Source organism: Amphiprion ocellaris, chromosome 4, assembly GCF_022539595.1.
Source record: "Amphiprion ocellaris isolate individual 3 ecotype Okinawa chromosome 4, ASM2253959v1, whole genome shotgun sequence".
Lineage (NCBI taxonomy): Eukaryota > Metazoa > Chordata > Actinopteri > Pomacentridae > Amphiprion > Amphiprion ocellaris.
Window position 1 is genome coordinate 34,518,387 of NC_072769.1, and position 11,829 is coordinate 34,530,215.

At 37.1% G+C, this 11,829-nt stretch overlaps 1 protein-coding gene across 1 annotated transcript; it reads left to right on the forward strand.

The window, feature by feature from the left end:
• Nucleotides 1-5,405: 5,405 nt before the first annotated feature.
• Nucleotides 5,406-9,419, forward strand: ccr7 (chemokine (C-C motif) receptor 7). The gene is made up of 3 exons (XM_023272502.3): nucleotides 5,406-5,483; nucleotides 7,489-7,538; nucleotides 7,785-9,419. Exons 1-3 carry the CDS (start codon nucleotides 5,468-5,470, stop codon nucleotides 8,847-8,849), a joined length of 1,131 nt encoding a protein of 376 aa, XP_023128270.1. The 5' UTR covers nucleotides 5,406-5,467; the 3' UTR covers nucleotides 8,850-9,419.
• The last annotated feature ends 2,410 nt before the right edge of the window (nucleotides 9,420-11,829 follow it).

Genomic DNA, 11,829 nt, shown 5'->3' on the forward strand with positions numbered 1-11,829 from the left:
TTCTTACTGCAGTTGTTTTGGAAGAATGTTTGGTGCAAAAATGTTTATCCTTAATGGAAATCACGGCTGCATGACATTGGAAAAAACACTGCCATATTTTACCTTTCTACAATATAAAAAACAACAAATAATTTTACACAACATATTTTCACTGTTTTGTTACAAGTTATATAAACGTATTTATTTAATTTACAAGGTAACTGCAAAAAAAAAAAGGTCCAATACTGTCACGTCAAAATTCTGTATTTTTATAAAATGGTAATTTCTTGTACAACATTTGACCATAATACTATGCTAATCTCTGGTATTTTACAGAATTTAAAGCACAAAAAACATGAAATAAATTATAGATATTAATATATATAATACAAGTATTTGCTGTTATTTGAAAGAAAAAATCTGTATATTAAGGATTGGAAAATGGTAAATAAATTTTAACTGTTATCTTATAGATGATGTGAAGCTCAGGTGTAAATTCAATAAGATTATTGCAGCTGCCAGATTGACTGCAATGTTTTGTTTTTTTTTTAAATTGTGCACAAGTCACGAATCTGGAAACACTTGAGGAAGGTCAATAATACACTATATACTAAATAAAAAATGATGATTAATATATATAATTGACCGCTAGCAAATGTCATCAGGGCTTGGACAAATACATTTAGAGAGCTCAGAGTAAAATGCCACGGTTAACTGTCAAATGCCTTCTTAAAATCTCAAAACACATCTCTGACAACACCGCTTTCATCAAGATAAGTTTTGACTCGTTCAGCATGAAACAGTTGGCCGTTTCTGTGGAATTATACTTTTGGAAACTGCAGTGGGTGTAAAGTAAATTCCCCGTTTTTTTTAATTGAGACAATAGTTTCACGGACTACTTTTTCTGCAATTTATTTGGAAGGATACTACTGGATGTATTATTTCATCTGATTTAAAAACTTGGGGTCAATACTGCATTTTTCTAAGAAAAATGAACATGGGAGGTCGTTACTGATAGATTAGTCCACATGTGACATCTGTTTTAAACTTGTGGCTTGTATTTTTCACACAGCTCTGAGATGGCAACTTAATAAATAGAACTACAATTGTTAATCAATTAGTTGCCAACTAATTAAACACATTGGTAAATGAAACTGACTATTTTAAAAACTGATTAATGTGACTAAGAAAAAAAAGAATACTCTGATTCCAGCTTTTTAAGTGTCAGTGTTTTCTGGTTTCTTTCCTCCTCTGTGACCGTAAGCTGTACATCTTTGGGTTGTGGAAAAAGCTATTTGGGACATTTTTCATAATTTTCTGATATTTTATAAACCAAACAACCGATTGATTAATTGGGAAAATAGTCCAAAGACTAATCATCAGCCTGGGAAATAATCATCAGTTGTAGCTTTATTGAGAAAAATAGGTGGATGATGAATGTGTGAATCAAGCAACCAGATGTGAATCTTCTGTAAGTAAGCTCAATAAGGAAGACTTGTTCGCTTGTATTCCTCTCTGTGAATGTGGGTTATTCCTGCTGTTCTTCGTCACTTCTGTTTTCCCACATGGTCAAAATCTCATCTCGGTGTCACGACTCTCGTTCAATAATCTATTTGCCCAAGCTCTCTAAACCAATCAGCCCAAGAACCCAATGTTCTGCTGGGAAACATTGGGTCCTAGTATTCATGTGTCTGTTCCTTTGACACATGAATGTTGCAGATCAAGAGGCTCCAGTATGGCAGCAGTCTCCTCCAGCAGGACGGTGAGCCTCACCACACTGTAAAAACTGCTCAGGAATGCCTGTAGGAACACGACAAAGAGCCCAAGACGTTGATATAGCCTTCAAACTCCCAGATGCCAATCTGACGGAGCATCCATGGATTGTGCTGACGCAAGCCTATTCGACAGAGGTCCCACTCTGTGATCCACCAGCCTTAAAGGATCTTCTGCTAACATCCCAGTGCCCAACATCACAGGAGGTCAAGTGTCCCGACAGGTCAGAGTGGTTTTGGTGTCACGAGGGGGACCTGGTTTCAAAGGGCCCATATGGTTATAATCCATTTTTAATGTGCTTTATTATAAACATGGAGGTGTAAAGAAAAACTGTTATGACATTCACTTCTTCCATTCCTTAACTCCTCTCACAACTAGTGATCCTCAAGCTTTACAAGACAGTTAGAATTTGATCCAGGTGCTGCCTAACACCTAACTGACAGTCGTCTACCTCAAATTTTTTATGACTCCGCCCACTCACCACTTACAAGTGACCCATTCATGACAAGAAAAGCACTCAGAGCGCAGTGCCAAGGCTGCTCAGTCGTAGGATTTCCCACGGATGAAACCTATAAAAAATTTGTGGTCCGCAGCGGTCGATTTGTAGTAGGATCGCAATCATGTGATCGTCAGCTGACGTAGTTTGACTTGTTGCCATAGTTACAGTGACGCCGTGCTGCTATCTCGCAATGATACAGAAATCTTTAACAAATCCGTGGATCCAGACTATAAGCCGCATCACTGCCAAAATCTAATCATTTGGTCCTTGTGTCATTTCTGACCTTCCCTGAAAATTTCATCCAAATCCGTTCCGTTTTTGAGTAATGTTACGAACAGACAAACCAACATCGATCGTCACATAACTCCACTGTGTTCCTTGGCAGAGTACTAAGCAGCTGCCTCTCAGTCCACTTGCTTTATTTACTTACTACCGCTGTTTCTGAAAACTTCAATATGTCTTAGCAATGAGCAAAAGTCACCAAACGTTCTGCTGTTGGCTGAAAGAGTGAACACAAAAGTCTCACTGCACTCCCAGCATCCGAGGAGCTGAACGCCCACTGGATTACTCACAACATGCCACCAAAATATGTCACTACAAAAGTAACAAAATCGATAGCGTTAGCATATTGTATTGCTAATGTGGCTAACATTACCGTTGATGTTCTGTCTACCACTCAGAGCTCCGTGGAAACTGTAACACTGAGGGACATTCAGTGATGGTGGAAACTTTAATTAATGTGTTACTGTGTTTTCATGTCATTATGCTTCAGTTCAACCTAAACTCAGCTGCATTTTACGTTAGCTTCTCTCCTGCTGTCTGTGCTCTCATAACCTGCATTTTAATACAACTGAATGCCCAATAAAGCTGTTCTTATTCATATATTTTTCTCTTTCTGTTGTCAGACAGCAGAACGAGTGTGAAAGAGTGATGGAAACTAAGTCTATTCAGACTACGTAATAACCAGCAGTCACTTCAGAGTAATTTCCAAGCTCAAAATCACCCGACGAACTCACCAAACACAAGTTAAAAACAATGGCTGTACTGAAAATTCAGAGGTATTTCCATGTCAAATGAACGCCCAGATAGAAAGAAGCAATAGAAAGTCCCGCTATCAGCACCTGTGCAATCAGTTGTTTTGCTGTGAGTTGACAGTTTTCTTCCTGGAGTGGGCAGAGCCAGCAGCAGATCATTGGTTTTCAGAGCAAAACAGCCTGTTTACAACAGCCCTAAAAGCAGGAGTTATACAGTCACAGTGAGATGAGCCATCTCTGTAGTATTTTGAGCTGAAAAATTGAAAGACACATTCTGAGGAGATATGGGACTTCCATAAATTTGCTGAAAAGATGCACAAAACAAGGCCTTTAATAGCGCTGCTGATCAGTGTTGAGGTAGCTGAACAGATTAGTTGTGAGCTTGTGTAGCAGTAACAAATGCAATACTATCACAGTGGCTCTTTGAGGGCAACGTTCCTTTTTGTAGTTGAAATATTTCAAAACAACTGACCTTGCATCTCTTTTTCTAACCAAATCTTTCATTTTAATGTTCACGTGTGAATCCTGCATGTCAACAGACTCTGTATCTTTTAAATAAAGATAAGAAAGTGTCTCCAAAAATCTTATAATCAGAGTAAATCATGTTCTATCTAACAGTAGGTTAGTTGTGGGAATAAAGAACCATGTGAGTTTTCCTTTTTTGTATTAAGCAGACTACAAAGTTTTAGCATGATGTGTTGAACAAGATTTGTCTTAACACTGCATCGTCAGTGCTGAAATTATATGTAAAGCAGCCCAAGCAGAGATTATTAAGAATATGAAGTTACAGTGCACACATGCTTAATTTAAAACATATACAAATAGTGTTTTTAGTGGCATACTGTAAAACTATTCTTCAAAACCACTGATATAAGCGGTCATGGTGCATAAATGAATACAAAACAAGTGTGCTGGTATGCAGAGGTTGTATCTGGCATACAGTATGCTTGCAAACTTGTCCTTTGCACAGTACAGGTAAGGGAAGTGGGTAAGATGACAGGGAATTGTTCTGATTTCCTGTTTTCAGTAAAGAACTTGCAGTCCTGAGAGCTCAGTTGTACTTGCGACAAAATTCAGCGTCCCTCAATGGGGGAATGCCACAGACCTGAAAGGAGATTTACGCATTATGAGTAATATTTTAATTGGTTTCAGCTTCACCGAAGATGGCATAATGATCAGATTTGACCGTGCTTCAGTTTAACACTGAAAGAGGAGCTCTGCATTGCAACCTGTCATGTTTTGTACCGTGCGGTTTTGCATAGACTCGAGTGAAAGCTCAAACCACAACCGCAGAGATACAGGTGTGCAAAAGCTTGTGCAGATCTCTGTTAAAGGGCAACTCTGCAGGGCCTCAAGTGCTGTCCGGCGACATAAGAATCACTGATGATTTTGTGTTCTGGATGCACAAAACACAAGACTCACTTTTTTCATAAGAAAAGCAAGCTGTGTAGCAAACTTTTTTTTTTTTTTTTTAACTAACTACTACATCTTATCAAGTCAAAACTGATGAGAGAACTGTCAGATTAGTATCTACTGGCTGCAATGTGTGGCTTTCAACAATCACAGTGTCGCTATGTAGCAGATAGTAATCGTTTCCTCTGAAATAACTAATTTGCATATGATTCATGCAACACTTTACACCTCAACAGCTGCTACTTTTCAGGTTGTTCATTTCTATGGAAAAATAAGAGGTCGCTACTAAGTGAAAACTGATCTAAACCACCAAATACTCCCAAATGACACAGAAAATCTTTACATTACTTTAAATGAAAGGACACCGAATTTCCTTTCTGGGGTTATTAAAGTATTTCTATTTTAATGTTACACCGTAAAATAGGCACTTTGCGGTGTTTTAATCTGCTCAAAATACAAATAAAAAAAGGGATTTTGAAGCTAACAACAAGATGTGGCTTTGACTCAGTGGTATAATATTCTAAAGCCATTATATTAATTACATTGCCTTTTATTGTACTAATCATTTAAAGAAGGAAGGTATTTTTTGTGCATATTTTAGTTGGAGTCTGTGGTTTTCTGAGCTTCTCACATGATAGTTGAGGGCTGTGGAGAAAAAATAGTTTCAGTAAGGCAGGTTTTTTTTTTTGTCATTTCAGCAAGGGGAAACCACCATCAAATACAGACATTCATCTTGTTCGTGGCTTCACCTGCATCGCTTTCAGTCAACATGATTGCAGTCAGCGGTAAGTACCTTATCATATTTTACCTTACAGTTAAAAGGATGTTGTGTGTGCTGTGGTGAATAAATGCATGTAGAAAGAAAACAATACACCAAAATGATAAAAACTTGAGTAGTAATTAAAGATAATGACACTCTGTGAACTTATAAGGAAGAGATAACGCTGTATAGCTGCATGTTAAACAATGGAAATCCAGTGACTGCACACAGTGTAGCGACACGTGTTTTGTGAGTTTGATTTCATGCAAACTTGTTGTCTTAATCACTGCTAAATGAAAATAGTTGCTACTACTAATGGTAGCGATTCACAGAATGGCACTATTTTCAATCAGATTTATGTTTTATCTCACTTGCAGCATGGGTTAGTGAATTTTTATGAATTTTGTTAATATCAAATTCTCTGACTAATGGCACAGTCGCTATTAAAATGGAATAAATCACATTTAACAGTCAATCAGTTACGTCATGTTTTATGAATAATGACTGAAAGCTTTTGCAAAAAATAAGGAACTAAGTAAGCTTTATTGATGAGCACACTACTACTGGTTGGACAGGATGTTTCTCACTTCTAAGAACAGACAACACGTAATCTAAAAACAGTCGGCTCACACTTAAAGGCAAAAAAAAAAACAAGGTTAAAAGATCAGTTTAAATGTTGAAAAGTGATCAAGTACCTCTACACTTAAGTGTACTTGAGTTACTTTAGTATTTTAATTTCCTGCTATTTTATACTCTTACTCTACTACAACTCAGAGGAAGATATTGTACTTTTCACTCCACTATATTTATTTGAAAACTCTTCAGATTGAGTTTACTGTTATAAAATATTATCAGTAAATAAAATAAGATGTGATAGTACGATTAAGATGAAACTTTATTGATCCCTCAGGGGAAAATGTCAAAATATCCGGCAGATATAAAGGACTTAAATCGCCTTTACCTGATGCAACTTTAAAGTGATGAACACATTAATGCATTGATAATTATAATCCAACAATTAAATATACATTATTCATCTGCATAATGAGTACTTTTACATTTAGTACTTTAAGTATTTTGTGACGTTCATGTTTTTGTACTTTAACTTATATATAAATGCCTGACTTTCACCTGTTACTGAATGCTTCTATACAGTAAAAACTACTTTCTGTGGTTTTGGCACCTTTAGAGAAGTACAACAACCGAGTATTTCTTCACCAAGTAATAAGGAGTACTACCCAACATGTACAGATGGTTGTATAAAATCATGTTTGAGTCTGTCTCGGATCTTTGGGAAAAAGTAATCCTGAATAACGTAAGGACATCACAGCCTAAGTTTGGAGACTAAATATTTACGAGTTGATATTATTGAAGTTTAAGAAGAATTCTAACAAAAAATCAACACAAATCACTTAATTGGTCATTTTGTTAATCTCTAAAAATACTAGCGGTAGAATGTAGATCAGTATATTTGCTCAAATACTGTAATTACAGACAAATTTGATGTTCTTCTACTTCAGTGAAGTCTTTCTTTTCATGCCACTTTCTATTTTTATTCCACCACATCTCAGAGTGGAAATATTGTATTTTTCAATTTGGAATCTGGGCAGTTGTGATTGCTTTTCTCACAATTTATTTTTCTTTTTTTCAGATTTTTCAGAAACAACCAATTAATAAACTAAATAAATACGCAGGTTAATCATTAAGATGTATACAAAAATGATCAATATTAACATCACTACTACCAGCTACAATACTGGAATCATGCTTTTACATAAATACATGAGTAATAATATTCTAGTTATATAAGGTAAAAAAAGGTATGGCAGTTACGGGAACATTTTTCTGTATTTAGTACGTTTGTTGTACATTTTCTTGATTGCTCTTAAATGTTTATGAAGCAACATTTGAAATAAAGGACTTTTACTTGTGACAGAGTAATTTTACAGTGTAATGTCAGTACTTGTAAAAATAAAGGATAAGAATACTTGCTACACCACTTCTAAAGATTCTCTCCATTTGTTTTTCAGATCTCCAAAGCCTTCTGCCAACTGTGCTGATCTGGTTTGTTAACTTCAAGGTAAGAGAATCACACGACTTGATTAAAGTTGTAAATACGTATGCAATTAAAGACACAATATGTTTCCACACTGAGGGATAAATATCAGGTAACTAACCACAACCTTCTTCTCAAGAGCAGCGTTTCCTCTGAGGATGTGGTTGTGAAGGTGCACCAAAAAGAAAAATATGTCAGAGTGGGCAGGAAAAAGATGGTAGTTTAACCTTGTTGTAGAAGTAATTCTAACTTGCTTTTATTTGATTACAGTCCTGCTTGTCTGAAGATAGAGAAAATGCAACCACGGAGTACACAGAGTACAGCTTCCCCAGTCCGGATTATGACGAGTTTCCGACGCTCTGTGAGAAAGGATCCAACCGGAAGTTCCGCCTCTGGTTCATGCCCACCTTCTTCTCCGTCATCTGCCTGCTGGGTCTGACAGGAAACCTTCTGGTCATCCTCACCGTCTTCTTCTTCAAGCGGCTCAAGACCATGACGGATGTCTACCTGCTCAACCTGTCCTTCGCAGACCTGCTCCTGGCCCTGTCGTTGCCCTTCTGGGCGGCCAATTCCACGACCGAGTGGGTTCTGGGCCTTCCACTGTGCAAAGCCATGCACACCATCTACAAGGTGAGCTTCTACAGCAGCATGTTCCTCCTCTCCTTCATCAGTGTGGACCGCTACTTCGCCATCTCCAAAGCTGTCTCAGCCCACCGCCGCCGATCTCAGGCAGTGTTTTTCAGCAAGGTGTCATCGGCAGTCATCTGGGTGATGGCGCTGATCTTCTCCATACCTGAGATGGTGTACACCAACATCAACAACAAGACCTGCACCCCGTTTTCCAGCAATAGCGACCCACTTCGAGTCGGCATCCAGTCGAGCCAGATTGTCGTGGCTTTCATCCTGCCTCTCCTGGTCATGAGTCTCTGTTACAGCAGCATCGTCAAGACGCTCTGCCAAGCTCGTAACTTTCAGCGGAATAAGGCCATCAAAGTGATCCTCGCTGTGGTCAGCGTCTTTCTGGTCTGCCAGGTTCCGTATAACATCGTTCTGTTCTGGACCACGATTTTAACAGCAAAAGGTGGAACAGAAGATTGCAATTATGAGAACGGCCTCCTCTACGCCACCGACGTTACCCAGTGTATCGCGCTACTGAGATGCTGCCTGAACCCGTTCGTCTACGCCTTCATCGGGGTGAAGTTTCGTCACGACCTGCTGAAGCTGCTGAAGGACTTGGGCTGCATGAGTCAGGAGAGGTTCTTCAAGTACACCTGCGGCAGGAGGAGGAGCTCTGGAGCCACAGACACCGAAACGACCACCACATTCTCCCCTTAAATCCGTTTCAGACCAAACCACGTCACGGACTGTTGAACATTTGGACTAATGTCTGAAAAAATGCATACATTTCACTTGTAAATAGCAGAAGTTATCATTGAAATTCAAATCTTGTTGTTTTTTTTTTATCCTAACAAGGCTTTGGTTATGTTTTTTTTCATTTACTACAGTGTAGAGTGTTTCAAGGAAGTCTTTGTGTTAATAAAAAAGTTTTTTGACCCTTATAAAATGCACCAAACTGTGTCCATTAAAGTACCAGAACAAACCACAGTTCTGTACCCCCACTGTGCTTTTTTTCTGCATTGTATGCGATTGGCAGTATTTTATGATATTCATAGAAGATAAAAATCACTGGGGCTGAAAAATGCTGCATTAAAAGCATAAGTGTTACTTCAAAATGTGTAATCTTGCTTCTCTAAACTTGTTAAATTTTTAGATATGTCGCTCAGCGGCTTCCAAAATGACACTTCGTTTTAAAAAGAAATTATTAAATTTTGCAAAAATGATGCAACAAAAACAAAACTTGGCTGCTGCACACATTTATGTACAATAAATACATTTATATCTAAATGTGCGTGTGTAATTTTTCTTTCTAAGTAACCAAGCAAACATATAGTTCATCGTTGGTTAAGCAGAATAAAATATTCGCAATGATTACATTTAAAACATTGGTGCTCACCCTCTGGACCCCAAAATTCTCTGGAAGGTTTGAAAGGCATGTTATCTTTAAAAAAAACACACAATTTAACAGAGCCAGTAACACAAAGAGACAGAAAAAATGTTTGGATTTTCACATTTTCAACGCTCCTTGAGCTACTTATCTGGTAAATCTAAGTTGAAAATTGTGATAATGAATTAAAATCACATTATTTAACATTTCTCATTTAAAAATTTCCCAAAAATAAATAGTTTGTACAAACCAGACTCTGTAAAGAGCAGCTCTATCATCGGGACTGAAATTGAAACTATTCAGCAGATGTGAGAATTCTGTGTAAACGTCAGTCATTTCTGGCAAATCCCACACATCCACTCCCACACAGCAGCTTCCATACCCTGGAGGGGAATCAGCAGAGCACTTTCATGTACAGGCTTATTTCTCTTCTGCATTGGCTGATGCATATATATATATATATATATATATATATATATATATATATATATATATATATATATATATATATATATATATATATATATATATATATATATATATATATATATATGGCATATGGCATATGATCTATCTATCTGTCTGTCTGTCTGTCTGTCTGTCTGTCTGTCTATCAGCGACCAAAGGCCAAAACGACACCATTTATCAGCGCCAGAAACTGGTAAAAACAGGAAGAAGCATGGGATATTTAGCTTTCCAATAGTCCTCGAACAAATCATGTGCAAAATGTTCAGAAAATTATCCAAATACAAGCTTCAAATTGTGACATTTCACCAAATTCAATGAAGAACTCACTCCCCAAAAAACATAACGGCCTAATGTGAACATACATAATTCCTGCAAAGCTAAATAAGTTCAATTAAAACATACCAGATATATGCATTAAATGCATCAAGGTTAAAGGAACACTGTTTCACTGTGTTTGGCTGGGCAGACAGATTAAAACATTTTGGGAAGAAGTCAGAGCTATATGTGAGAAGATTATTTCAAAAAGAACTTCACTGGACCCGACATTGTTTCTACTTGGTCTGTATCCAAAACAACATAGTTATGGTTTCATAAAAATGAACAGATCTTAATGAAGGTCAACTTTCTGAAAGCTAAAAAAGTTATAGCTCTGTTCTGGAGAAAAAAAACAACTGACAAACCAACTACTACACAATGGATAAGAGAAATGATGTCAAGCCTTCCACTGGAGAGAGTGTCTTAGATACTGAAGGACAAAAAGGAAGAACATGAGGAAGTTATAAACCATGTAAAAGAGCTGGACCTGGAGGGTTATGCTGAGGAATAGATTTGATGTAGGCCATGCAGATTTTGTAGAGAATATGTCTGGAAGACCTCTTGGGATAACAAATGTGAATTACCATCGGCTAGTTGAGAGGAGCAGTTCATTGTTTGTTGAACTGCTTTGTTCTTTCTCATAGTTATGTTTTCTCTGTGTGTATATTTGTTCAAGAAAATAAAGATACTGTTGAAAAAAAATGCTTGAAAAATAATCTATGTCAATTAAACAGATTCTGTAAAATACAAAAAGTTTACACTTCTCAGCACAACAAAACAGCCACTAGTGACTCAGCTGTGACCAACATTCACATGACAAAAATTCAGGTCGGCTGAACTGCAGGCTGTGTTAACACAAAGGAGAAAAGAGACAAGTATGGAATAAATAAAAAATGTAGGCTGTAAAATATCTATAGTATGTACAGCTGCCTTTTTTCTAGCATAAGGTCCACAAATAAATCCTCTGAATCCCAAAACCTACCAACAGGTTTGAAAGGTAGAAGTCTCTTAAAAATCACCAAAATTACACAATTTATTGGCCAGTAACTAAAAACAGAAAGGAACGGTTGACTTTGAGCTTTTAGATGGTCTTTAATCTAAGCGTGTGAATTAGAGCTATTGAACAAATCTAAGGTTGAAATCATATTTCATCCAAATCACTTTATTCTACATGATTCATTCGTTTAAAAAAACAACAAAAAAAAACCCAGTTCATAGGATCCACACAACTGCTGCAGAAATTGAGTCATCAGAATTTTACAGAAGTTGGTTTTACGTTTCAAAAATTAAAGCAGAAGTTTCTAAGTCTGTATAGCTGGCAATGTTGGTGGTGATGAGCTAAGATGCTGTAAATTCTGTAGAATCCTGCTGGGATTTATCAGCGTAATCAAAAAGTCCCTACATGCAATAACAATACTTCCGATGAGTGGAAGGACTAGAGCAAACTGTTGGAAAAATACGTGAGCTGGTGCAAAATATTTAAGTAACAGCTACTGAAGATCCTGTATAACTAGTTCTGTGAGCATG